This window comes from Penicillium pulvis, assembly GCF_028828015.1.
Source record: "Penicillium pulvis strain IBT 33274 chromosome Unknown contig_12_segment0_segment0, whole genome shotgun sequence".
NCBI classification, from domain to species: domain Eukaryota; kingdom Fungi; phylum Ascomycota; class Eurotiomycetes; order Eurotiales; family Aspergillaceae; genus Penicillium; species Penicillium pulvis.
The window spans coordinates 456,072-482,846 of NW_026643072.1; the positions used below are offsets into that span (position 1 = coordinate 456,072).

General features: G+C 48.4%; 10 protein-coding genes across 10 annotated transcripts; 4 read left to right on the plus strand and 6 right to left on the minus strand.

Annotated features, from left to right (window-relative positions):
* Window positions 1–218: 218 nt before the first annotated feature.
* Window positions 219–2,573, minus strand: N7503_001398 (uncharacterized protein; the record flags this gene model as incomplete). The annotated part of the gene is made up of 8 exons (XM_057060945.1): window positions 219–462; window positions 537–637; window positions 693–967; window positions 1,027–1,087; window positions 1,136–1,253; window positions 1,321–1,496; window positions 1,524–1,733; window positions 1,794–2,573. The coding sequence occupies 8 exons, from the start codon at window positions 2,571–2,573 to the stop codon at window positions 219–221; spliced, it is 1,965 nt and encodes a 654-aa protein (XP_056924907.1).
* A 3,111-nt stretch (window positions 2,574–5,684) lies between these two features.
* Window positions 5,685–7,680, plus strand: N7503_001399 (uncharacterized protein; the record flags this gene model as incomplete). The annotated part of the gene is made up of 5 exons (XM_057060946.1): window positions 5,685–5,775; window positions 5,833–5,901; window positions 5,959–6,001; window positions 6,050–6,190; window positions 6,252–7,680. 5 exons carry the CDS (start codon window positions 5,685–5,687, stop codon window positions 7,678–7,680), a joined length of 1,773 nt encoding a protein of 590 aa, XP_056924908.1.
* A 580-nt stretch (window positions 7,681–8,260) lies between these two features.
* On the minus strand, window positions 8,261–9,808 carry N7503_001400 (succinate--CoA ligase subunit beta; the record flags this gene model as incomplete). The annotated part of the gene is made up of 6 exons (XM_057060947.1): window positions 8,261–8,523; window positions 8,574–9,328; window positions 9,377–9,473; window positions 9,520–9,597; window positions 9,645–9,702; window positions 9,770–9,808. The coding sequence occupies 6 exons, from the start codon at window positions 9,806–9,808 to the stop codon at window positions 8,261–8,263; spliced, it is 1,290 nt and encodes a 429-aa protein (XP_056924909.1).
* Window positions 9,809–10,519: 711 nt separating this feature from the next.
* Window positions 10,520–12,184, plus strand: N7503_001401 (GMC family oxidoreductase; the record flags this gene model as incomplete). Its single annotated transcript, XM_057060948.1, has 1 exon — window positions 10,520–12,184. The coding sequence occupies one exon, from the start codon at window positions 10,520–10,522 to the stop codon at window positions 12,182–12,184; it is 1,665 nt and encodes a 554-aa protein (XP_056924910.1).
* A 443-nt stretch (window positions 12,185–12,627) lies between these two features.
* Window positions 12,628–13,647, minus strand: N7503_001402 (uncharacterized protein; the record flags this gene model as incomplete). The annotated part of the gene is made up of 2 exons (XM_057060949.1): window positions 12,628–13,524; window positions 13,588–13,647. The coding sequence occupies 2 exons, from the start codon at window positions 13,645–13,647 to the stop codon at window positions 12,628–12,630; spliced, it is 957 nt and encodes a 318-aa protein (XP_056924911.1).
* A 343-nt stretch (window positions 13,648–13,990) lies between these two features.
* On the minus strand, window positions 13,991–15,237 carry N7503_001403 (uncharacterized protein; the record flags this gene model as incomplete). The annotated part of the gene is made up of 6 exons (XM_057060950.1): window positions 13,991–14,094; window positions 14,143–14,236; window positions 14,290–14,358; window positions 14,458–14,784; window positions 14,835–15,101; window positions 15,163–15,237. The coding sequence occupies 6 exons, from the start codon at window positions 15,235–15,237 to the stop codon at window positions 13,991–13,993; spliced, it is 936 nt and encodes a 311-aa protein (XP_056924912.1).
* A 1,253-nt stretch (window positions 15,238–16,490) lies between these two features.
* Window positions 16,491–17,630, plus strand: N7503_001404 (C6 zinc finger domain-containing protein; the record flags this gene model as incomplete). The annotated part of the gene is made up of 1 exon (XM_057060951.1): window positions 16,491–17,630. One exon carries the CDS (start codon window positions 16,491–16,493, stop codon window positions 17,628–17,630), a length of 1,140 nt encoding a protein of 379 aa, XP_056924913.1.
* A 278-nt stretch (window positions 17,631–17,908) lies between these two features.
* N7503_001405 (DUF3405 domain-containing protein) lies at window positions 17,909–20,052 on the minus strand (the record flags this gene model as incomplete). Its single annotated transcript, XM_057060952.1, has 5 exons — window positions 17,909–17,977; window positions 18,031–18,859; window positions 18,908–19,481; window positions 19,537–19,784; window positions 19,850–20,052. The coding sequence occupies 5 exons, from the start codon at window positions 20,050–20,052 to the stop codon at window positions 17,909–17,911; spliced, it is 1,923 nt and encodes a 640-aa protein (XP_056924914.1).
* Window positions 20,053–22,054: 2,002 nt separating this feature from the next.
* Window positions 22,055–24,045, minus strand: N7503_001406 (flavin monoamine oxidase family protein). Its single transcript, XM_057060953.1, has 2 exons — window positions 23,688–24,045; window positions 22,055–23,584 (listed from the first exon to the last, which is right to left on the minus strand). The coding sequence occupies exons 1-2, from the start codon at window positions 24,013–24,015 to the stop codon at window positions 22,281–22,283; spliced, it is 1,632 nt and encodes a 543-aa protein (XP_056924915.1). The 5' UTR covers window positions 24,016–24,045; the 3' UTR covers window positions 22,055–22,280.
* A 501-nt stretch (window positions 24,046–24,546) lies between these two features.
* N7503_001407 (uncharacterized protein) lies at window positions 24,547–26,223 on the plus strand (the record flags this gene model as incomplete). The annotated part of the gene is made up of 1 exon (XM_057060954.1): window positions 24,547–26,223. One exon carries the CDS (start codon window positions 24,547–24,549, stop codon window positions 26,221–26,223), a length of 1,677 nt encoding a protein of 558 aa, XP_056924916.1.
* Window positions 26,224–26,775: the final 552 nt, after the last annotated feature.

The following is a 26,775-nucleotide window of genomic DNA, read 5'->3' on the forward strand; positions in this document are numbered from 1 at the left end:
TTTAATTTTTGATAGATTTGTCCCTTATTGCTATCGATACTTCCTAATAGATCCATGTAAATTCATAAAACCTTCCGAACGCCCTAGATCCGCCGCCATGAAACCAGCATAAGGCAAAAAAACAAGGCCTCGAAAATGCACCACCGCAACAATTTCCCACAGTGTCAATGAAAGTGTCAGCAAATTTTTCTGAAGATCTGGCTTGAACACAGCCTGATTTACTTGTCGCCCATGAAAAACCACGGCTTGTTCTCCTCTGTCAGCGGGGGCGCAGGAACCATCATGGGGATGGGAATGGTATCCTCAAAGACCTCAGCAGGGAGGTGTTCGTACTCAGATTTCCAGTTGAGACCCTGTGAATTTTGCCGAATAGGCGTTTCAACGGGAACAAGCACACCACACTCCCAATTACGGCAGTTCAGCTTCGCTTTGTTTGTCTGACGATCTTTGACAAGGCGGCCCCTTGAAAATCATATTAGCTATTGTGGGTGACCAAGGCCGCGATTCTCCAAAGGAGACTGGTTACCAAGACTCACCATGCACTTTCAGACATGTTGGCACTTCCGACATAGGCCCAGCCCTTGCATTCGCGATTATTCGGGAGTGCGATTGGCTCGGAAGGCCAAACGTAGAGGAGCTGGTGATCTGTCAGTACACGAACTTTCGATGTGGACTTAGAGGGTTGCTCGTACCTTGTTATGCATCAAAACAGACTTTTTGCTAATGCAGTCTCGCAATACTTGCTTGGGAAACTTTGCACCCCGCCACCACTTCGACTGGAAACAGACAGTGCCTCCAGTATCTTCTGGCACGTCATGTGCAGAGTGGACAGTATCATCTGAGGGGAAGTACACCAGGAAGCGGTCTTGCCATTCCTCGCCAGCCTTCATCATGACTTGATCAGGGTTTGTAGAATGAGAGGCGGACTTTGCGTATCGGATTGTGTAGTCAGCTAGGCCATCATCTCCTGTTATCTCCAATTAGTTGATGACCGACCGTCTAAGTAGTTCAAACAGTGAGACAAACCCTTGCAAGCGAGGTAGATGGCACGAAGAAACTCATCGTTGAGTGACCCAATAGAGGACGCCTGTGACGAATTAACCTTGAGCCACACTCGTTCCTTGGGACAACTTACCACGTAATCAATATTGATGGGCGAAGTGGTTCGTAAGCCCAACTGTTTCACAGCGCGACCTAAACCGCAGTATCCTGTACGTCTCCACGTCTCGTTAGTGGACCCACTGGACCCGCCACTGAAGAGATTCGTTAGATTAAAAGTTCTTGCTTTAAATCAAATCAAGGGGTGGGTATTGAACTGACATTGTGTGCACAAATGCATAACGAGCTGTCTCGCTGAAATCGAAGCCCTCAAGCTTAGCAATAATGTTCTCATTCACCGTGCTGGCTTTCAAGAAGTGGGCCAGCTCTTCATAGAAGAATGTCTTTGGGCAATCGAAGTCGTTCGACTTCTTTGGTAGGTCGATGAGAAAAACAGTCTAGATACCATTAGCAACCGAAGGTACCACTGCGGATATTGAACTTGCATTTTCCATCAAGCGGTTCTCTCCCCAGTCGGTCATTGTCATGTTAGCCGTCGGGACAGCAATGCGTACGTATTCCGGGTGGAAGAGTATCATTAATTTTGAATGCATGGTGCTGATCTGGCCATCCATGGGTGGGAAGCACAGTCGGAGGTTCTTCATATCCTTGGTATCATTAACCATTGTATCACGCTGCATTACCCGACTGTGTCATTTCTTGCTTATCATGGTCATGAAGAGATTCAATCTCACCATTTCTTGTTCCTTGGCATGCATGATGAGAAGGAATCTCGTCCTCCACGTGTCACACTTTGTAAAGAACCATTCCATGTCCCAGAGGAATGAGCTAAAGACGCCAAGTTCAAGGTCTCCTCGCTGAATAACCTCTTCAATGGTGATTTCATTGTCACCACGGATGGTGTTGGCCACGTGCGTCTTTTTGACAATTCCCTGCGGCCATTGAAGAGCCGGTCGTGCAGTGGGTCTAACAGTGGCTGTCGAGTCGCTTGATGACTGTGGTAAAGAGGAAGGCTTAGAAAGAGAGACAGAAACAGAAGAAGTACCAGTTGTCACTGGCTGGGTCTTGTAAAGTTTGGCTCGGGGCTGTCCTGGTGGAGACACGGATTCCCGGGCCTTGCGCTTTTGAATACGGGCGAGACGTTCTTGCTCCATTCGCTTTCGATTGAGGCCCAAGAGACCCTGTGGGGGAGAATTAGATGTTCTCAGAACAGGCTCCACTGGCTCAGCGTCTGACTGCAAGTCCTGCAGCGACATGGCGATTGCTCGCCTCAGCTCAGCCTCATCGTCGTGCTTTCCTTGCTCGACTTCATCGTCACTATCGGAGTCCACCACAGAAGTAGACTTTGTAAAGACTTCTTTGACATCTGATTGATCATCAGAATCGCAGGTCAGGTCGACTACTTCCTTTGGCGGCTCCGAGGGAAAAGATGGGCCAGGATTGCCATTTTCCTCTCTGAGGGACGCTTCAATCGCTGCCTTCAGCAAAGGATCCTGTTTGTCGTCGAGATCCATGGCTTAAGATGGTTGTAGAGAACGGTCTAGAGGTAAGAGAGAGCCGAATGGGAAGGTGGCTGATGGTTGAGGGATGTATGATGTTGACTGAATCAACAGAAGCACGTGGTCTTCCCTTTTGACCCTCAGCGTGGATTGATAATCAAACAAACAAAATGTGGTGAGTGCAAAATCTAAAGTGAAGTTCGACTTGCGTTGTTCTTGACTCTCCATCGTTCTCCCAATCCTTTGTTGATTGGATAACGCGTCCCGATCAATCAGGTGGGTTGTCACGTGATGATGATACACACGCAGTAAATCGTATTGAACAGTCCACCCGATTTGACGGTTCAATTTCTAGTCTATCCTTGCACTTGATATTTAACACTTCCAAGCTCGTTTCTGGCGGGGTCCCGGGCTGCAGGCCCACGAGATTGGTTGCAAGTATAGTGGCTAGGCTCTCAGTGTGGAGTAGCCCGTCCACAGAACCAAGTATGAAGTGCATCCTGGATGGCATCAGAGATAGTCTAGATCTCTCAGCCTTGTCGGGCCGCGTGTTTAGGTAACTACATGAGATGGGTCCACAGAAGAGAGTCTCAACATTTGAGAACTCTACAGTGCCCCCATGTATAATACTTCAATCCATCAGCATTTCAATTCTTGGATTATTCAAAATTTCATTAGTTTTCTTATGTTCGAAGCACCATCAAGATGCGTTTCCTTGCCGTCACCCTGCAATTCACCTCATAGTTTCCTCCGCTGCTGCCCCGATGACTTGAGCGCTGAGTTTTCACATCTCGAAAAGCTTGTCCAGCAGCCCACAACCCGGATTTCTTTGCCGACAACGTGAAAATGGCTTGCGAGATCCTTAGTAGCTCAGTCAAGGCTCATGGTGTCCAGACTTATGGCCTTTAAAGCCAATGGCATGGCAGAATAGGCTCCAGCGAGGGGTTGCACGGGAAGTGAGCACACTCTCACTGGTAGCGCATGCAACGACTGCCAGAATATTTTCTGTATCGGCACTACCAAGAACATAAACTAATTTGAAGTAAGCTTGATTGGATACTCAAGAATTAATACAATCTAAAATAACTCGCTTAAGGATTTAGAAGCATGAGTCACGAGTCAAAAGGCTTTTCCATCTGAACGGGTCAAAGGGTTGTTCTATCTGACAGGAAATGGAACGACTTCTCTCGGCGCATCGAGTGGACTCATTGAAGAGGATCGTCGCCAGAGAAAGGAAAAGGAAACCAAGGCCAATCAATCGAGATTATGGCTGTGTGAAAGCATGTTGATGGGATGTGAACAGACGAAATGGAAGGAAAGTGAATGCTGCTGGCTATCTACACATAGGGGTGATTTATATCAAATAATGTCGAATACGTTCTGACAATCTTCAAATTATCATCAATCAAGCCAGAGTTGGGACAAAAACACAAGCCTTCCCCATCGCGATCCATTCAGCGCCTTGTATGTACACACTTGTTATGAACACGATGGATATGTTCTTCCAAATTATCCTTACGGTTGAAGGTCTTTCTACACGATCTATCCGAGCATTTGTATGAGCGCGGAGCCACGTGTTGAGTGTCGATATGCCGCATCAGACTTCCCTTTGAGTAGAATGGCCCGCTCCTTTCGCAGTTCTTCCATTCGCATATGAAAGAGCTGATTCCCTCACTAAAATCCCCAAAGTTAGACATAAATGCAAGCATACATAGACTGTCTGCCTTGAGACAGGGGTAAGTCACTGGAGTCTTACTCAAGCTTCTTGGGACGGTCATTCATGACTGACAGCTCACTTGCCGCAGAGGTGGCCAGTGTTCGACTGGTGTCGGATACTAAGTGTGGAAAGGCAAGCGGGGCTGATATCATATTGGTCTGGCTAAGAAAATCAGCCATGGAAGGCTCGTGATATATGTTGGTTGAAGGTGAAAAGAAGTCCATGGGAGAATTTCGAGTGCGGATATTGGATAGACCGGAGTCAGGCAAGGCATAGGAGGGTTGAAAAGAGAGACCATTTGAGGAAGGCTTTTCCAGAAAGTACGCGGATAGGGTATTTGGGCAGATAGGCCGCTGGGGTTCGATCCTTTTTGAATCATTGAGGCTGTGGGAGTGGCTGTTCGATTCAAAAACATGACTCCAATAGTCTGGTAGGTTGTTGTGTGAACGCCGATCCATCTTAGTAAGATAATGTATTCTTCGTATAAGGATTCAACAATATGCTGTAGCTACCTAGGAGTACACAAGGAAGTACAAGGGCTGAGAAGAGAGAGATTGAGCCAAAGATTCGCCATTGTTTTCTAGTTTTAAGGAAGCGATGTGGATGTTGCCAGACTTTTCAGGTTGAAATCCCAGGCATCCCCTTCAGGACTATATATACGCCCAGGCTGAGCGGTACCACGGGATTTACCCCCACTGTGGCTGCCTTTGCAACCCATCTCGTAGTATCTTTCTAATCCCATCAGGCGTTAAATCCCAATATCTATGCCTCCTAAATTCCAACGCCGGCATGGCTATCAATGAATAAGAGAAGACCGACTATACATGGATGTGACGCCCCTCACTTCCCCAAAGTAGTCTGGTAAATTACAAGGCTAGAGGTTAGACTCATGATTACTCACGTACCAGCAAATGTGAGCTCAGGACGTGAAGAGTTGTTTTACCATGCGTTTCACATCCCAAGAGAACAAAATTACTCGGATATTAACGCGTACGGCGCAAAGACAAGCGTCCTGATGCTCTGTAGCCACGCCAATATGGCTTTACAGTCATCTACCGTCATCCGTGATCGGTTCTCACCAGTCCACGCGAGCCCATAGAAGTTTCTCACCCTTGAACCTTTGATTTGTGTAATTGTTGGGCTGAATGATCATTATGTGACAGTCTGTCTGCGCGGCAGATCGATGGAATAACATGCTCTGATAAATCCTTATAATTTATGGTCAGTAGCGAGTAATCAAATAGCAATAATTGCCCCACTCGAATGTTCCATGATTACTTGGGGGAGTGTGTATAGCTTGCAGATGTAGACGTTGATACCTTAGTCACCGCTGCGGGGTGAAGTTGAAGTTCAGCCTCATTTTCCTTGTTGCTGTCTCTCTCACCCACACCATCCAGTGAGTTACCAAAATGACGACCAATATATCGATGACGGGCGCGAATAGTGGGATGCAGGTGGCTCTCAACTCTGGCCAGATGAATCAGTATTTTTCTCCTCCAGGTAAAGTCTCTTATGGTTTTGTGGACTCGCGATGGAGTTAATGGCTACGACCCACAGAACGCGCACACACACCACCTGAACCTCTTTCCACGGTGCCATTTTCTCGAAATCCGGACTTTGTTGACCGTGAGTCACTGTTGGCGGGTAGAACACTGTTGTCAGATATATATGAGAAATGTTCAGCCCCAGATGCGAGGCTGGCTCTGGTCGGGATGGGTGGAGTCGGGTAAGTTGGGCTGACTGTTGATGGGATATCATTGCTAACGTTCAAAAGGAAGTCGCAATTGGTAATCGAATACTGCTACCGCACTCGTGTGACGTCGCCTGAAACATGGGTTTTTTGGGTTCACGCCAGCAACGCCGCCCGATTCGAGCAGGATTATCGCAAGATAGCTGAACAAGCCAAGATTACCAGGTGCCAGGAATCGAATGTGAATTTGATGAGATCTGTCGCGAATTGGCTTCGGGATCCAAAGAGTAGGGAACCTAGTCCTTGATAACCTCGATGACAATCGATTTCTATACGAGCCTCAATACTTGGAGGGCGGGCAAGGAGGTGCAAAGATGCCGCCCATAGAATACCTGCCGCACAGTGCCAATGGGTGTATAATGATCACAACCCGTGATCGTCGTGTGGCTCTTGACTTTGTGACTGACAGTTGTATTGTTCAAATTGATCCGATGACTCAACCTGATGCAGTATCTCTGCTTGAGATAATGCTTGGAGAACAAGGCAAAGAGCCTAACAGGACGGATGTCTTAAAACTAGCTGAAACGCTTGAATACATGCCTCTCGCTATTGAGCAAGCTGCAGCATACATCAGGCGGCAGTTTCCGCTTTACTCGATCCAGCAGTATCTCAGAGACTTCGGAAGGAATGATGGTGAGAGACTAAAGCTTCTTGCACATGAAGCCGGTCGCCATTACCGTGACTGGGAAGCCAAAAATTCCATCTTAGTAACCTGGCAATTATCCTTTGACCAAATCCGAGCCGAGAACCCCTCAGCGGCGGATTTACTTTCCCTCATGAGCTTCTTTGACAGACAGGCAATTCCAGAGTCATTACTTCACATCCAGTCGACTGAACATGATAAATTTAGCATGGACGACAGCCCGATCTCGACTTCAAATAAAGACGAGACCTGCTTTGAAGTTCGAACGCCCATTAGAGGTCGAGTCCGGCAAGCTTTGCATGATCATTTCAACTGGCTGCGACCGTCATTCTGGACAGCTGGGGCCCGTTCTCAGGACCACCAAAATCCAGAGCCCGCTGAAGTAGGAACACTTCTTGAAGACACTATCCTGGAGCATACCATCAAGTCTAGGGAGAACACGCTAAGAGATGACATTTTGATATTGAGAGATTATTCACTTCTGTCTATCACCCCAGACCACACCCTCTTTGAGATGCACAGGATAGTGCAGCTGGCAACACGAAAATGGCTAGAGGCTCACGGACAAACCGAGAAGTGGTTGAAAACATTCATCCGCCGTCTTGCAAATGCCATTCCAAAGGAAGTGGATGAGCAGAGTCGGGTAGTATGCCTGTCTCTTTTCCCCCATATTGAATCGGCACTAATGCATCGGACCTCATCAAATGAGGTCATGATTGATAGAGGATCCCTCCTTTTTGAAACAACGGTGCATTTGACTGCGGTAGTATCTCCAAGAGCGATGCTGGCGATATCCCTTGCTTCGATGGAGGCATTCGAGCAATGCTTAGGCACAGAGAACTACATGACCATATATAGTGCCATGTACACCGGGATTGCCTATCTGCAGCTTGCCAGATATCCGGATGCAGAAGCGATATTCGAAAAAGTAATTGAAGTCGAGGAAAGGCTCGGCCGGATAGATGATTATTGTTCACACACCGCTATGAACAATCTTATCTGCGTGTATTAAGAGCAAGGACGACTGCAGGAAGCCGAGTCGCATGCATTAAAAGCGATTGAAATACGGAAGAAAGTGATTGGCCCCGACTCTTCTCTCACCCTGATGAGCATGGGGAACCTAGCGTTGATATACCAACTCCAAGGGCGATGGGAGGATGCAGCGACACTGGGACTGGAAATCCTTGAATTGAGAAAGCGACTGCAAGCTCTAGAGTCCCCTGCAAATTTCACAACCATTCTCTCAACACGAAATCTGGTGTTGACCTACCAATCCCTGGGTCGTTTGTCTGAGGCTGAAGAGCTGTGTCAAGAGGTGCTGCAGGGCATTCAACAAATACTTGATCGGGAGCACCCTCATGTCATAAGTACTATGAGATATCTCGCTGTGATAAATCGTCTGCAAAATCGGCTAACTGAAATTGCGTTTCATATATTCCTTCCATAAAGGTATCCAGTCCTGTGTTTGTGAGCTCTTGGCCAGAACCTTTGCTTGGGCGGCTGTTTATAAGAACCGGTTGCAGCCTCATATTTTGCACAAACGCAATTAGAGCTTTCGCTATTTCGCCTATAAACCTTTCAATACATTGTGCCTACTCAGACTTGCCAGTGAGCTGAATAATCGTTTGAGCAGCGGCCTCGAAATCGGGTTCCACCGTGAGATTCCCCGTGTTGGAGTTTTCAATCTTGGGTATTTCAGCAATGCAGGTATAGGAATCCCGGGCAGCACTCACCAAGTTGAGACCCTTATCAGAATTAGTGCCTTGTAAGCGCACGACGACCGGCACCTTGAATCCACCCCTTTCCTCCGCCGCGGCAATTATAGACTCGGCAATCATGTCGCATCGGACGATGCCTGGTAATTTTTCAGTCATCATGATAGGTCCACCGATAAAACTCACTTACCACCATATATGTTAACCAAGATTCCCTTTATCCTTGAGTCATTGTTCAAAATCTCAAAAGCCTTTGACAGAGTCTCCTTTGTGGCTCCCCCACCGACATCGAGGAAATTAGCACACTTGCCACCACACAAATCAATCAAATCATTAGTCGCCATAGCGAGCCCAGCACCATTAACAATGTTACCAATGTAACCATCGAGCCTAACGTACGAAAGGCCCAGTTGTGAAGCCTCAAACTCCAAGTCCTCCTCCGGGGACCGTTCCTCCAAGCCAAAAAGACCATGTTGTCGGAATCGCGCCGAGTTGTCAAAAGTAAACTTCGCATCGAGACAAACAAAATCACCCTCAGGTGTTCGCACAAGGGGATTTAGCTCCAACAGCGTGGCATCCTTTTCCTCGAAAAGCTCAACCATCTGATGGATAATATGCGACATGGTGGCCATTTCGGAATCCGAGAATCCCAGCTGCGCTTGGATATAGGCGATTATCTCTGGGCCGATACCGTGTGGCATGTGGAACCAGAATTTCTGGAGATTGCCGACATTGGACTCGATGTTGACTCCGCCCTCATCGGATATGAGGAGTACAGGCATGCCGCGATCGCGATCGAATGTCAACGCGACGTACAGTTCTTGAGCGACGTCCACTGCTTTGTAGATGTAGAGCTTTTTCACTAGAAGGCCCTCTGGTGGAGTTTGCTTTGTCGTCAGGTAATATCCGAGCATTTTACTGGCACTATCATATGCCTCGCTGGGTCTGTGGAAAACTTAGAGAGTATCAGCTTCAAGAGGAATGAGTATATACGTATTGACTATGCGCACTCCTCCTTTGCCATCGCTGTTGTACTTTCCTTTCCCTCGGCCGCCTGCTAGAACCTGGGCTTTGATTACCGACGGTGCATCTTTATAACGGTTAGTATAGATTACTGGTAGACAATGGAAACCTACGAATGGTAGACACCACCGTCTGGGCTTCTTCTGGATTCGTGACCACATGCCCATTCGGCACTGGAATGTCGAACTTGGCTACAGGTCAACAGGATTCATGTTGTGGATACTGGGATATATCCTACATGTCTCAAAAGCTTGTGGGAATTGAATTCCAATAGTCCCAGCCCTCTTCTCTGGGACCTAAAAGGGATTCGAGCCTGTTCGACATTCAGCCTCGGCCTCCCAGTAGTCGCGAGGTAATACTCACAAATGGAATCAGACGCGAAGTTGGACGCCAGGGGATCATTGCAAGTTTTGGACCTAGTCGATGTAGTTTATTTGGAACAAGATTAGAATACGAGATCCTAATGTAAATATATCCCTTGTTCGAATGTGGGGTTCACCTTGATGACATCAACACTGTATGTCACCATACGGTCACGCGAAGTGGATTGACTTTAAAGAAAGCTTAAGCGGTCCGACTGTATGGCTCTACCCCGGATCTACATTGATGATCCCCACATTAATAATGGTCTTTCATGAAACATTGTTCATTGTAGAATTAAATCAGAAATTCTATGTGACATCACTACGCGAGGGTAAGTAAAGCGTAATCGATGGTCTCCATTTGATTGACAGATATGCCATGACTGCGCCTGCTCGGCATTTAGACTTCATGGGAACCACTAGATCCCATCTAATACGATCAATTAATAATTGATAACACGAGGTGAGCTTTGAAATCCAGTAAGCAGCTGAATAGCAATCTAGCCTTGCCCACATGCCTGCTTTTGGCCCCCATGAATCAGCTAAGGCTAGACACGCTTTGGCCCCGTTCTCCTCGAATTAAAAGCATGCGATGAAATTACGCTGATCGCCAGTGGGGTTATTCAAAACATGTGACCAGCCGCACATGGACCTGTGTAAACAAGGCTGGCTGCACCCAGGATACTTATACCAAATGAATCCCAAGACTGACATTATTCAGTGCTCCTTGAACAACTTCTAGGATATCTTCATGTCTGCCAACGAAACTTACGACTATGTCATCATCGGAGGCGGGCTTGCTGGCTCGGCTCTAGCCGGGCGCCTGGCCGAACATCACCCCTCAAGATCAATTTTAGTCCTGGAAGCCGGCTCTAACGTTGTCGGACACCCATTAACTAGCTCCCCACTCGCCTGTTTTGGGGCTCATTTATCACCGATTGATTGGGCATATACCACTGTACCGCAGATTCACCTCAACGGTCGTCGATGCTACGCAGCTGCCGGCAAGGCGCTTGGTGGTGGCACCGCCACTAACTATGGCACATGGACACGAGGAAATGCCGCCGATTATGATCTCTGGGCGGAGATGGTGAAGGATGATTCTTGGAACTACAAGGCCCTACTGCCGTATTTCAAGCGTACTGAGACACACTGGGATCCCAATGCCGATACGTCGGCTCATGGCCGCTCAGGCCCCATTCACAATGCGACAGTTGCTTCCAGCAGTGCGGATCGGAAATATCCACTGCGCGATACGTTGAAAGAAGCATGGGGTAGATTGGGAGTCCCGACCATATCGGATGGAAATAGTGGCTCTCCATTGGGCCTTGCAGAGCTCACTGAGAACTGGCGCGACGGCCAACGCCAACTCGCGAGTGAAGCATACGGAATAGCCAACAAGCCAAACATCACTATCAAGACCGAGACACAAGTGAAATGCGTGCTACTTTCAGAGGGAACAGGAAAGAAGGTCGCAGCTGGGGTCGAGCTTCTAGACGGAACGAAATTCCACGCATCTCGCGAAGTCGTGGTCTCCGCAGGAGCCTACCGTACCCCACAAATACTAATGCTCTCAGGCATCGGGCCTCGTGACGAGCTTGCAAAACACAACATCCCTGTCCAAGTAGACGCATCAGAAGTAGGTCGCAACTTCCACGATCACTTCTCCTTCAACCAGTGGTGGAAGCTCCGCAACCCAGAAAAAGGCTTGTCGGTCGGAACGCCTCTCTGGAGCAGTCCAGCATATGGCCTCGGACTTCCTAGTAGCTGGGTTGCTACTGTACAGACACCACGCGAGGAATTAAAGAGTGCCTTGCAAGCAGACGGTGTGAAAGAGACATCCAGCCATCCGTACCTAGCTCCAGAATTCGCCCATGTCGAAACTCTGGTTGTATATGCCCCTGCCGGTGCATCTGTAGCCGGAGTGGAAGTCCCTATGGACGGAACTCATATTGCTTCTGCCGTGTTGGGTATTGTTCCTACTTCTCGAGGAAGCATCACGCTTGCGTCGGCGGACCCGACTGTCGCGCCATTGATAGATCCCAACTACTATGCGACAGAGGTCGATCGAGCGGCACTGCGGGCCGGTGTGAGACAGGTCACGAAGTTGCTCATGGATACACCCGAGGGTCGGGATACTGTGGCGGAGGAAGTTCCTCGTCCTGGGCTTGGACCTTTGAGTGGTTCGTCGACAGATGCGGAGGTTGATGAGGCGATCAAACTTGGGGGTGCGACGTTCTATCATCCAGCTGGGTCAGCGGCTATGGGTAAGGTAGTCGATACTCAGCTGCGGGTATATGGAGTCGAGGGCCTGCGAGTTGTTGATGCGAGTGTGCTTCCGTTGTCTTTGGCAGCTCATTACCAGGCTGCCATTTATGCGATCGCTGAGAAGGCTGCGGATCTCATGTCTGCGTAGGGCTCGGTAAAGAGTCTTTTTACCGCAAGATGTGATAGATTTGGCCAGATAATTTGCCTCAGATATTTTCGATCTGCTTAGGGGTCCTCGTCTCGCATAACGCATCACAAAGTAATCGATTTGTCGCTCTGTACGTTCCCAAGTACGTTCAATATCACGGAAGAATGTGACAACGTGTATGAAGATACAATATACTTATACAAGGGGAGATGGGTCAAACTCAATTGAGACTTTTTTCAAGTTAGGCTATGGGCATGTGCATTAGGTCCGACTACACATAAAAATATCAACAAAAATGCCACGAGCCTGTACGCTCACGTCGAGGTACAAAAAGAATAAAGCAAAAGGTCATGGGCCTTGGCGAACAAGTAAGTCGAGACCGACATAGTAATAACGGCACATCAAGGTGCAAGTCAGAGGGAAACCTCTGAAGAAAGACCCTCTTATCCACGGCGAGTAGGTGGGGCCAGGTCAAGCTCGTCGAGTTGGTACAAAACTCGACCAACCTCACCTTGGACCTCGTAACACTCCCCAACCTCACTGCTCTCCCACATCCAAGGAGTCAAGTGGCCGGCAAACCAGTCGCTGGTGATGCCGAGAAGCGTCAATTCGGTGAACTCAAACCGAGTTGAGCGAATTTCATTCCCGTGGTGGTCGAGGTAGAGCAACATCGGGCGCCCGGTGACGAAGGCTTGCTGGTCAACGACGATGATGAACATCGCAGCCATGGCATACTGGAGGCCAGCGGCGCATCTCTCAATAACCCGGAATGGGTTTTCGTTCCACTCACGTGGCTTGGACTCCTTCTCAAACAGGATTTGCTGCTTGAACAGATCGCGCCGATACTTGTGCCATGGAGGAAGATCACTCCAGCGAATCGTGTCACAGTCGGGAAGGAAAACAGCTGCTGGGCCCGCAATCTCAGGGAGCAGAGAGAAAATCCGACGCCAGTCAGGAAACTCATGAGGAATCCGCTCGGGGATCCCGAAAAAGCTGGGGTGGTTGATCACGTTCCAGCAGCGATTATGACCCGTGTCGTATTTTTCACCGAGTGCGATCCACTGCTGCATCATCAACTCATGGTGGGGCTGGGTTGGATCATAGTGAGTTCTCATGAGGACAGGCCACTCGTGAGCTCCTTGCCAAAGGAACCAAGCAAGCAGGCGAACGTTTTCACCTCGCCATCCTCGGAAAATCAGGTCGATTTGAGCCTCAGTAGGTCGGATGATTCTCTCTGGGTGGTACCAGGATCGTGGAATTCGAGGCTGTCTCAAGAATTCAGCAATAAGGTGCATGCGTTGCACGCTGGCGGGTTGAGGGCAACCATAATCCCAGTTTCGCTGCCCTTGTTAGCATATACTTCGTATTCGCATTCGTACCTGGACCTGCGCATCAGCACTTACCAGCATAAATTGCTCAATAGGCAGGTCACCTGGAAATGGCCAGAACCCATAAGGGTCCATTTCTTCATTCTGAATTAGTGACAGGCCATACTAAGTTATAATGAAGCTCACCGTTGTCGTTACGTGTCACAATTGATGGGTTGGTGAAGATGTAAACAAAGGCGGTGGGGGAGGCGGTGAAGGAAGAAATTCTGGGAGAAAACATCCGACCAAAATATTTGAGCCGCGTGATTTGTGTACGTGGACTATTGCAAACCGCGAACACATGGACACTTAAAGGTTTTATTGGACGAAAACACGGAGACCGTTTGCATAGCATTAATTAATGGTTAAACAGGTTAGGTACATGATAGATTGACACTCATGTCGATTCTTACAATAAAACAAATTCCTCGCTTGTGAATTAGTAGCCTTGAACTTGCTCTTCGGACCATTCCCAATATTTCTTGGTCAATTCTGGATCATAAAGGTCCTTTCGGATAGGAATTACTCTCCCCCATGGAGCAACTAATGGAGAATTAGCTAGATAAGGGTGGTAGTCATGAGGGTTCTTACCAAAGGAAGCATTGTTATCTTCTGTGATTTCAGCACTTAACCCTGCATAGAGCTCTGTGTAAGCGCCATAAATTGGAGGGTACAGGATCAGGTTCTATCAATCAGAATCAGCAAGTAGAATCAACCAAATTTATACAAATAACATACAGCCATCACAGTCTGCATTTTAGACATATGTCTCTGCAGTCCACTTTTCAAATTGCCTGGGTTCAATGACTATTGACATCGCGCGAGTTAGCAGGTTATAACACACCGCAGGGAAAACCGGTCTTCTTTGTACGCCTGCATTTCCGCAACAGAGAAACAATGACTCACCAGGCTAAGTACCCCATCTCCAGCAGTCCTGTTGGCGTACTCAGCGCAGTGAATGACATTCCCAGCTTTACTGCGAGAGTACTTCTTCATTGCGCTTTCATCTTTATGGTAGTCCATATTATCGAAGTCAATCGGTGGACTCGGCGCCATCAAGATAGCGGAAGAAGAAACCCATATAACTCGAACACTACCCTTGGGTGCTGTGACTGCCGTCTTTTTCAGGATATCATGGAGATACTTGACAAACAAAAAGTGTCCGAGGTTATTGGTACCGAGCTGGAGTTCGTATCCTTGCTTGGTCTTGCTACCCTGGGGTGGCATCATGACCTAATAGAAAGGTTAGATATAATTTAAACTTGGCACATGACACAACTTACTCCAGCATTAAGCCACAACACATCAAGACGGGACTCCGCCGCGAGGTATGCATCAGCAGAATATTTGATTGTGGTCAAATCGGAAAGATCCAAGTGTAGAAACATGAGTCGGCCGGTAGATTCGGGATGTGCGGCCTTGATTTCCTCAATGGCATCCAAGGCCTTCTCCTTAGATCTGGCAGCAACGTATACAGTAGCATTTTTGCCATATAGGATTTTGGCAAGCTCAGCGCCAACGCCTGAGTTGGCCCCAGTCACCAGGAAAATCTAGTATCAATAAAAGGTGTCAGATTGTGTTTCGGAAATATTAAATGGGAGATGGTCCTACCTTGCCAGATTGATCAGGAGCATTCTCCTCTGTAAAGGTCGGTGCCGGAGGGCACACTGTTCGAAAGTACTCCATTTTGAGCAACGAAAGGTTAAGTGAAATGGATGGTGGAGGTCAAGTACGGGACTATCGGTATTTAAGTTGGCAGCGAGGATATCAGCTGCGAAAAATCCATGGTTATCAAGTTCTAGTGCCTTCGTTTATAATTCAAAAATTCATGTGTCATGGCAAAGATCTCGTTGGTTTCACGGTAGACATTATACAATCATGATGCAATTGTTGAATAAAGTTCCCGTTAAGGTTAGTCCGTTGTCATCAGTCTCCCAAGAACGGTTAGATTGAGTCATCATCCGCGGAAGACCCACATTGAATACCAAGTCGAGTCTAGAGCCAATCTGACTGTGCAACAGCTGCGGTAAAGCCGGTGTTTCCAGAGGATCAATTGCCTTTATGTGAAGCTGCCATTAGACCAATTCAAAATAGATTAAGGTTTATGTGGCTTCAGTCAGACTGCGCGGCCACGTGGGAGCCCTGAATGACCGGCAGAAAAGGAAATGCGGCAATTGCCATGTTCTGAAAATAGAGGAACACCTGAATTTTTGCTTGGTCCATAAGAACACAATGTCACGAAAAATCACCATATGGAGAAGAATGCATCTTTGACTAAGTTCTGGCCAGTCTTGATCAAAGGTATGGTGACTACAGCTGACCATCGCATGGCATTTCTAATATATTTGCGACGGTTTGCACCAGTCAAGTCAAACGAGCTATCGGTGACAGTACAGTATATAATGCAGCTAGATAAAACGCAGGTACGGAGTGCAATGCACCTAGCCACCCAGCCGCAGGAGGGCGTGTAGGGGGCTGATGAGGCGCAGCCGCATCCCTGTCAGTTGTACCACACTAATTCTCTGACGTGGACCTGCAAGGCAAGAGCTTGTCTTCATTCTCGCATATGCACAGCAAAGATTGACCACATACGCAAACCACCTTGCAGGCCCGTCGCATTGAATTATTACTGTACTAATGCCTCCAAAGGGCATTCGTAGAACTCACACTGGGTGTGTGACCTGCAAGTCAGTCCCCGCCACGCACTGCCCCTGACTCCAACTTATTGATCTTTCAGAGCCCGCCGGGTCAAATGCGATGAAACTCACCCACATTGCATGAGATGTCAATCATCTGACCGGGAGTGTCAGGGCTACAAGGAATGGATCCCAAAAGCATATCGGCAAATCCAGCCCTCCGCTTTCCCGGGCGCAAAGGCTCCCGACCTTCGAAGCTTGGACTTTTATCGCCGAATGGTGGCCCCGGTACTAGCCGGACCCATGCCGCGCTCATTCTGGACCCATACAATTGTTCAAATGAGCCACAACCAACCTGCAATCCGATACGCAGCTGTGTCGATCAGCTCCCTATTTGAAGATTTCCAGAATATCAGCGCAAATGACCAATCAGCAAACAGACTCGCCATTTCTCGTTACAACATTGCTATTCGACACATTGCAACATCTAATGATGGATGTCTTGACACCGCGATCATAGCTTCCATTCTGTTTATGAGTATTGAGCTTCTACGGGGTTGTCCAACGGAAGCGATGATTCACTATAAACACGGTAGGAGAATCTTGGCCTCGTATAATGCCTCTCCCGTGCTATTGAATATCTTCCATCATTTAAATGTCTTTGCGCTCTATTTGTCCGATTCATTACGCCTACCACTGTTGAGCCTGGCTGACCTTTCACCCCCTCCTCCATTCGTCACTCTGATCCAAGCCCAAGAGACACTTGATTGGCTTACATATCGGTCCATGAAAGTTGCGTTTGCGCTAGATCAGAGCGCCGCAGATCCATTAGATCAGGAAGCATTTCTTCAGGCTCAGTTGATGAAATCTGCATTGGATACGGACTTGGATGCCTGGTCGCACGATGCAGGTTTATTGACATCCTCTGACTCTGTCCAAGGAACAACCACATACCAAATGCTGCAGGTTCGATGGTTGGTCTGCAAAATCTGGACAGATGCTGACCTTTACGAAAACGCGACCGATATAACCGACGAAATGTTCCGATTCTCATCGAACATTACTTTCGGGGTGCCTGGGGTCAATACTTCGAAGCTTGGAGAATTCCTTTCCAGTACAGAAATTTCTCCGATTCTGTATTATATGCTCATGAAATGCAACAAGCTCCAGATCCGACTGGCAGCATTGGCACTGTTTCGAAAAAAGTGCCGTTCGAGGGACATTTCGTGGGATTACAAAATGCTATACCTTGAAGCTAAACGGGCAATCGAGAAGGATCACGGGGTTCTGATAGACTTGGAATGGAAAGAGGCCGAGGAACTAGAAAATCTGATCGGTGTCAGGGATCCCAACTCGCCGATTTGCCGGGGGTTCCAGTTTATGTGCCCTTGGCCTATTGTGCTAATGGATGTTTGTGAGAGAGTACACCAATCTTCTCAATAGGAAAGTAGTAGCATAGTTTTGCATGATATATTATTATGTGAACATCCTGATCCTAGATGGTATTGTGTCGGGGGGTAAGATCTAATTATTAATACAAATGGCATCTGTGAAGTAATCTTGGAAGGGAAAAGAGCCTTCAGCTACGGACATCATTGGACTTGATAGTATGTAGTACTAATCAAGCAAAATGTGAACACTCCGAAGGCCTCCGAATCCAGCGATCGAATTTGGTAAATGGTGACCGAAAAGACGAAAATCGGCATATCGATCAATGTCCCTTACTCAGTCTTCTTGACTGGATGCAGGAGCATAGGGGGCAGGCAAAGGCGGCGATGATCCTTCTCCCACTAGTAACCGTTAGCATTGTCATCGTTTCACGCATGTTGGGGGGAAAGCCTACCTCGACAGCATCATCAAGTCCCAACCAAGCTCTATAAAGCTTCCCAGCAAAGTCCGACGAAAACATATAAGACAACTTCAACATAATGTCATCATGCATCTGCCAGCTCCAGATACTCTTCTTGCCCGCATTAATACCACCCGGCTTCCCAGGGTTAGCCCTGCGATTCAGCTCGACAGGGTCCCACTTCAATTCATGATAAATCGGCATCGGAACCTGAACAGACTTCAGTCCATAAAACAAAGCCCAAGAAACCGGCGACATCTCCGACGCAAGACCAAAGCCGCCTCGCGTTTTATCTTTATGCATAAGTCTAAGCAGCCTTGCCGAGACACGCGACATAGCAACAGGGGATGCGCGAACAGGCGTGCGAGTACCCTGCAAGAAATTGAAGATCCGGTCGCGAAAGGGCCATTCAGTATTCTTGGGATTGAACTGGGGCATCCAGGTAATCACGTCGGCTTCTTCACCGATTCCCCATTCCCACAGGTTATCCTGGTCGCCGGAGGTAGGCACCATTGGAGCTTCCCCTTCGACATTGATGCCGAAAGCAGGTTTAGGGCCCCAGATGCCTTCCTGTGTGCCCATGCTTTGATCGACATTATCCATGAACTGTTCCCAGTCGCCGTGGATGGCGGGAATATAGAAGTAGGAGTTGCGCTCCCACATGTACTTGCGGGGTTGCTTTTTGGCAAAGGCGGCTGCTTGTTCGAGGAAATGATATAGATGTCCCGTGTACCGTGCGTCCAACTCGAATTGCCAGATGTACTCGTACTGTGGATTCAGTCGAGAGAAGATTTGGATTGGTTGGAAGTACTGTAAGATCGCCCTGGGCTTTGTCAGCGTAATGCGAGAAAGACCATGTAGGGCCACTTACTTATGGACATCGATCTTCGGGTACCAGTCAGCCAGGATTTTCTCGTTGAAGAAGACTGCGATGTCTTGAAGCTCCTCTGGGAGATGCTCTTTCTTGAACTGATCCATGCCCTCTTGGTCTGTCGGGCTGGGTAGTTCAGAGCCGGTCGAGTCTACAAGAAGGATAACTTCATATTCGGCGCCGGAGAGTAGCGACAATTCCATCACCATGGACCGAATAAAGTGGATGTCATTTGCTGTGTAAACTTTGTTGATCCATGAGCGTAGAATGACTGCCGTGCGAGGGTGGTAATCTGGCCCAAAGCTGTCATCAAGCGTCGAAGGATCGTCTTCGTTTTCATGCACATCGTGGATCTTGTCGAGGGTCAATGCTTTCTCCTTGGGATTGTGACGTTGATATCTCTCGGCATTCAGCTCTAAACAGTCTTTTTGCAGGTTTCCCAAGTTCACGCTCGCCCATACTTCATTATTTTCATCGCCGTAGCCATACGCGCCATATTGGGAGTAGCGATCAGTACAAAGACTGTTGTCGAGATTCCATGCCTCGTATGAACCAAATGCGGGTTCGGGAAAGCCTGTCGCAATTAGCGGAAACGCCACAGAACGAATTAGATACTTTGACAATCGTACTTGAGGCATTCCATTTATATCCTTTCATAAAGAAGCCTTTGTTATCTCTGTCCAAGATTGTCCCGCTCGGACCAACACACTGCTGATACGAGCCTTTCCATTTCGCTTTCCAGGTGGCGCTATTATAGTCCGGATATGGATCATAGACGATTGCATCCGATTCCTGTTCGGTTTCTATAATATGTACCACCGTATCGTTGCCACCTGTGGAACTATCGATCACATAGAAGCTCGCCTCGGGGATGGGACTGGGAGATGTTAGTGGGTCTCAAATTGAAACTTGCTGTGGAGCAAACCTCTCAGAAGTACCTACGCTGGTTGATCAACCTCCACTGGCTCCTGGACGGGGCTAACAGGACTAACAGGGCTAACGGGAATAATATGCTCCTTTACCCCTGGAAAAAGCAAAATTATAGCAAATACAGCGCAGACACAAATAATGGCCAGGCTGCGCCTTAGCTGGTTGGCATGGTATCGCTGGCAGACCTGCACGACATAATCTGTCATAGATCTCATATCTCGATCGTGGTGTCGCGAGGACGTCTATAAGATCTGTAGGACATCATGTCTACCGCAGAACTCCTGAGGAACGATGACTTTTTGAGTGGTGACAGGCAAAAACCCACTAAGGAAAATCGTAAGCCATTATTACGCGTCCTTCTGGGTTCTGAGCACTCAAGATCACTAGATTCCCCACTTGGATAAATTTATGCTAGCTTCGTCAGTCCTAGCTGTTATTGGATGGCTTGGGTGGGTTTCGGATAGCGGAGGCTTCCGTGGATCAATCGGCTGTCAGTAGGTGGGTCCAGGTGGCTAAAAGGCTTATCGAGTGATTGTTTGTTGGGACTGCTAGGTGGGTGCATCACAAGGGTTGTGGGTAAGGGTTTAAAAGGGACAACAATGTATGTGTCTTGTGTTCTGGCAACTCTAATAGCTTCGGAATATGTTCCAATACGTTGAGGTTTCATATGCTAGCAGACAAAGAACCCCTCGATCCATATCCGCGAGATCCGTTCAAATCAGACAGCTTTCACTTCGGCAATGACCACGATACTGCCATAGGAAATCAAAATAGACAGCTGCCATTCAGTCAAAAGTTGGGATTATCTGTGGCCATGCACTGTTCAAGGTTCGACTTCATACCCGCAGTATCTTGCATCTCCATGTGGCGCTCTGATGTCAGATAAGCTTTCCACCCGCTGATTCTAATTATTCAGTACCGAGTGTTGAATTTATACCAATACTCTTGCACAAAATATTGATAAAATGAACCAACTGATACTCCTGGCTCGTTTGTATTACCGGAATCCAAAATATAGTTCGCCATCAAGTGTTATTTCAAACTTCATCTTCATGAAGCCTGTAACAGAGATATTCTTCAAATGTCGTTACATTCTCTAAACATAGATCGAATTCCATCTCCCATATGTACTCTACGCAAGATCAAACTGTGATATGATGAGCACCAATACACATGTCCACCCTTTCATGATATTTCCCAGTCAGCATAAGGAATCAAATGTAATACAGTGTGTGCTTCAAGTGTTTCAATGCATTCATTGATGACTATTGACATGACATATTTGTATAGCTACCTGCCTTTTTACTTGAAAACTAATGTGCCTAATACAAGTTTACCTGCCACCTGGGCAGAGAAACGGATTGTCGGTTGGAACTAGTTGACGCTATCTCCAGAGAGTTCATCTACCCACAAGATAAGCCTCCCACCCGCATCAATAGCATTACCATTTACAGCATCCAAAGCTCGATGCCAACAATCACATGCCAACAAATTCAATTCTTTAGTAAAATTCTGAAAATGCGGCTTAATTCCACGGCACGTCAACTCCTAAATTTGGTCGCGTGTGGAAGAGCTCCACTATTGGATCCACAACCCATCGCGCTAGCTGCTAGGTCGGCCAAATACGGTCACATGTCCAGGGCTCACGGGCTAGAGCGGCGATAACACCGGCTTTGCCGGGCGTGGCGACCCGTAGGAGAACATGTGTTCGTGCGTTGTACTCCCCGGGTCAAATATAATCTGCAGATACCCATATCAAACGGTATGACTAGATCGCCATGAGGCAATACAAGATTCGGCTATATTGACTGCTATCGAAGAAAAGTGTCTTCCCTGTGATAATGAGTAGCAAGGTTGTTATTGTCTTACGGGACGGCAATAATACTATGTAGCACCCAGATACCGCTGTAAATCCAAGTGTATAGCAACAGATGGTCCAATTATCAACAGAGACTTGTGGCAATTCTGAGCCTCGGCTCAAATGGGTCACACAGTGGTAAAGTGCCTTGGACTTCCTAACCTGGTCAATCCCCGGGAGCAAGGCCCTCAATCGGTCTCTGTCTATAGATCATTTACCCCAAACTCTAATTTGCGAATGACATGCAGGTACCACATGGGGGCTTGTTACGTGCAGATCGGAACTAGAGCTATATCCTAACTTGATCTTTGGATCTGCCTCAGTTTGGAAACTTACATACGGAAACATTCAAAACAGGTTCTCTTGGCTCTATCTCACATCCACATGCTTCAATTGATCACTATATGGTTGCTAGATACTATATGATATATGTAAAACTAAATGCTCAACTATGAAAATGCAAAACCTCCAGGGCTGTACTGAGTGCACTGCGGCGCTCTCTGGTTATACTCCAGTGATAATGTTGAATATCAGGACCAGCCAAGTGACTCTCAAATCACCTCCAAAGGCTTAAACCTGACATACTTACTTGGGAATAGCATAAACGGCGTCACTGACGGCGTCATGTCCATCATACGGAATACCAAACCTGTGCAGTAGGTTAGACGCAGCGGTTTCACCCGTCTTATACGCACCATGCACACAGCCATTTGCCACCATGGTACAATGTTCACCTGCAAACTGCAAGGTGCTGTCCTTGTGGTTTTCAAATGCTTCAATTAGAGATTCCGGGTCATCGCCGACCTTGTCGGCAGAGTAAGTCCCGTACCCGGCCAGCGGGTCCTGGGTCCAGTGTGTAGTTTCAACACCGACCAGGCGGGGAAGGGCTTTGTAAGGCTCCGTGCGGAGCAGTTTAAAGAGGGGTTCGAAGAAGCGATAGATCTCCTTCTTGTCGGTCATCGCTTCGATGCGCTGAGTGAGGGGTTCAGCGATCTGCACGCAGAGTTCCTTGCCACCGGTCATGATCCACAGGTTGATAGTGACGGTGGCGTAGTTGAGGATGTTATCCTTTTCCGGAATGGAGCTCATGCTGCTGGATGACTCGACGGAGGACCCGGACATAGTATCCAGATCTTCCTCTGAGGGGGAGGGGTAGAAGATAAACTGGTCGTTGTCTTTGCCCCAGAATACATCGGCGAATTCGAAGAAGACCTTGCCAAGTGCGCCGTAGCTGAACTTGGACATGCCCTTTTGGATATCACTCGGCAAGGGCGGGTTGAAATTAATCAGGTTGTGATGATAGACGCCCAATGGGCAGGTCATCACCACGGCGTCTCCTTCAATCGTCCTAGCGGATCCGGTCGCATCTCTGTATTGGATGCGCGCGGGCGCTGTACCTTCTTCGTTCCATTCGACGCTCTCGACGTGATGGTTGAGTCGGATAGTGTTGGGGACTTCGTTGAGGGGTTGGGCGGTCCAGTTTACAATGCGATCGTACCCGCCTTTCATGTACAGGTTCCGCTCCGTGATAAAATAAGACAAATGTTTCGAAGAGGCCAAGCTCGTACTGGTTCCGAGCCACAATTCCACCTCTCGGATCGCCTGGGGGGCCCAGATGCGATCATTATCAGTGATCAGCTGGTGTTCGAGGACGAACTCCCGGACGAACTCGTCGACGGGACGATCCTCGGCGTCGGGGTGGGTTTCGTAATACCACTCGCAGTAATCCGCAAATTCATCGGCGACTTTCTTCGCCTTGAATTGCGAGCCGGCACGACCCTCTCGGGTAAAATAAAGCGGGGCGCCGTCGTCATAGTAATAGGGGATGTTTAACCTTGGGATGAGTTTCACCAGGCCATTCTGGGACGTTTCGTGCATCCAGGCAGCACCTGAATGATCGTCAGCACACCTTTTTTTCCATTGTCGCCACGTTAAACGAAACCTGGAAGGTCAGGGTCACCACCGGTTTTCATCGTAACCTCGGAACCCTACCAATATCTCGAACATGATCTCCATTCCGGCTGGTCAGGATTCGGCCACCGATGCGATCGCGAGCTTCCAGCACGACGACCTCGCAGCCATGACGCTGCAGGACCGCAGCGGCCCGAAGACCTGAAATTCCAGCACCCACCACAATCACCTTCTTGGGCTCCGACCTTGCTGTGCGTGGTGCCTCATCGGGCGCAGACTCCACCAGAGTCGCGGCGTTGAGGCGCGCAGCCAGGTCGGAGCCACAATTACTTGGTTTTAAGGGACCATTGCCGGGCAGGGAAGAAGAGACGTGAAATGCTTGAGCCATTCTGAGTTGACAAGTTGACATTCGGTTGCAAAACTGCAAGTTGGAGAAGTTGATGATTGGGAGGAAAGAGAAGGTGGCGGGATCGAAGTACTAATAAATTTTAGCCCTGGGGGAGTCATCCACGGAACCGATGTGTACGGGTATGGATACAGTATCCACGCCACATTTATTTCCGATTTTTTTAAATTCATTTCAAGCTTCGTTACGGGTGTGAGTTGCTCCACTTGCTCTAATTTGTTTCGTCATTTTTTCACTAAAAAACGACGCGAAGCCACTAAAATGTAGCATTAGACCAAAAAGTCCCGCACTAACTACCAGGGAAAGAAAACAAGAAAAAAAAAAGATAACGCGCCTTATCTATCGCCCCTCTTTTTTTCCTTTTCCTTTTGTTTTCCCTACAGAGTTTTTAATCTTTCAACCTCTCACACCCGCATGAGCACGTCCCGTGCTAGTCATATTTAAGCAAGTCCTTGCGGATTGACAGAAGCGTTAAGCTTCTGTTATCTCTCCTCCTTCCCGGGCCCCAGTGATCCTTTGGGACGTGTAAATCCGATGAACGTTGACTTAAATGCACCAACATGGGCATCGACGGAGCCTGCTCCAGTCGATACTCCAGCCGACATGGAGCAAGAAGAAGCACCTTTGAATGGTACGGAACGCTTGGCAGATGCACACGGAGACGTCACGTTGATTCCCACCCCGACGAACTCTCCCGATGATCCACTGAACTGGAGCACGTGGCGCCGTTATTGGCACGCGTTCCTGATCTTATTCATCGTCGCGTTCACCGCCGCAACCTCCAACGATGCTGGCACCGCTGGAAATGGTATGAATGCGCAGCTGGGAATCAGCTGGGATGATATCAATATTGCGGCCGGTGTTTTGTTCATCGGTATCGGGTACTGCACCTTGCTTCTGAGTCCGGCCCCCTTCCTCTACGGGCGCCGCATCTCCTACTTGCTATGCTTGATGTTCTCGATCATCGGTTCCATTTGGTTTGCGCGCGTTGAGACCGTGCAGGACAACATTTGGAACCAATTGTTCGTCGGCGCGTCGGAGTCATGTGCCGAAGCGATGGCCCAGTTATCCCTGTCGGATATCTTTTACCAACATAATCGTGGTCTGGTCCTGGGTTTCTACATTCTTGCGACTAGTATCGGGACGTTCATGGGACCACTGGTCGCCGGGTTTATCACCGATAGCCCGGTGATGGGGTGGAGATGGGCAGGATGGCTCGCGGTCATCATTTCGGGATTTTTGGTCATCCTTTTCTACTTCGGGCTGGAAGAGACTTTCTTTGATCGCAAGGCTGTCCTTCAGGGTTTGGACGTGCGCCCGGAGGGTACGACCACAAGCCGACCACCCTCGGACGAAAAGGCCGACCGTCCCCCGAATGTCGAGCCAATTCTGGTCAACAACGCGACAGACGAGGAAAGTGGCCAGAAGAAGGGGAAGACCTACTGGCAACGCATCGCGTTGATCACACCTTCTCCGACTTTGATCGGGACTGGCTTCAAGCAGTACTACCGTCGCATCTGGCACACCCTGCGCATCTTCACTTTCCCCGCAGTGATCTACTCCGGATTGCAATGGGGTGCCCAGGATGCGTGGCTGACCTTTTATCTTACCATTGAAGAGGATAATTGGTATGAGGCTCCCTGGTACTACACTGATGCCGCAGTGGGCATTATGAACGTGCCCACTCTGATCGGTGCCTGCATTGGCTGTATCTACGGTGGTTGGTTCTCCGATTTCTTCGTCACCTGGATGGCTCGTCGAAACGGCGGTATCTTCGAAGCGGAGCAGCGCCTGTGGCTCCTCTTCCCCGTTGCGTTCATCGGACCGGCAGGTCTCATGTTGTTCGGTATTGGCTCCGACAAAGGCTGGAACTGGCCATGGCCCTACGTGGGACTGGGCTTCATTGGGTTCGGCTGGGGTTGTGCAGGCGATCTCAGCATGGCCTACCTCCAGGACGCATACCCGGACATGGTTCTTGAGGGCATGGTGGGTGTGTCCGTGATCAATAATACGATCGGATGCATTTTCACCTTCGCCGCCCAATACTGGATCGACGCACAGACTTTATCTCAGGTCTTCATCGCCCTTGGTATTCTGAGCTGGGGTTTCCTCATGACTACAGCACCCATGATCTACTGGGGAAAGAAATGCCGTCGACTCACTCAGAAGCGATACGAGAACTTCCTCCGTATCCGCGATGGTCATCTTTAAAGATGTGACATCTGCTTGGGATAATTCTGCTTGGTATATACTGCATTCTTGCAGCTTTTTAGCGACTTGATCGCATCTTATTGGTTCTGGCATTATGTATACATAATTCTTGTCTACGTTTCTGCGTGCTTTTTCTGTCGATTTGCCTTCTTTTCTTGTCATTCCTTTACTGCATTCTGCATTTATTTAGATTGGACAGCGCGGGCGTTAAGTCGCCCGAATACCCATTTACTTCTTTGCATTGAAACATCATCCTGAAGATCCGTGATAAGCTCGGCCATCATATCCCATTTAGGGTCTTGGTCCGGTGGAGAAGCGTTCTAGATAAGACGACGCTAAGCCTCTTCCCGAAACGCTTAAGCCTTATCTCAGATTCCCCGCATCAGCTCGCTTCGAGATAAGAGCTGAGTCTCATGACCCCCCTTGTCCTGGCTTGCCCCTATCATCAAAAACGATAGAGATTGAATCTGCACATCATTCAGCTTACCGCTGTACCCTGAAAATAGTTCTAGATAAGATCAAGATCAAGCATAAGATTACTACAGTCAATGC

Excerpts from the sequence above, each read along its gene's own strand:
- N7503_001406 (XM_057060953.1), bottom strand. The coding sequence starts at position 24,015 with ATGTCAACTTGTCAACTCAGAATGGCTCAAGCATTTCACGTCTCTTCT. Across the intron at positions 23,585-23,687 it reads AGATCATGTTCGAGATATTG|GTGCTGCCTGGATGCACGAA; the intron begins GTAGGGTTCCGA and ends ACGATCATTCAG.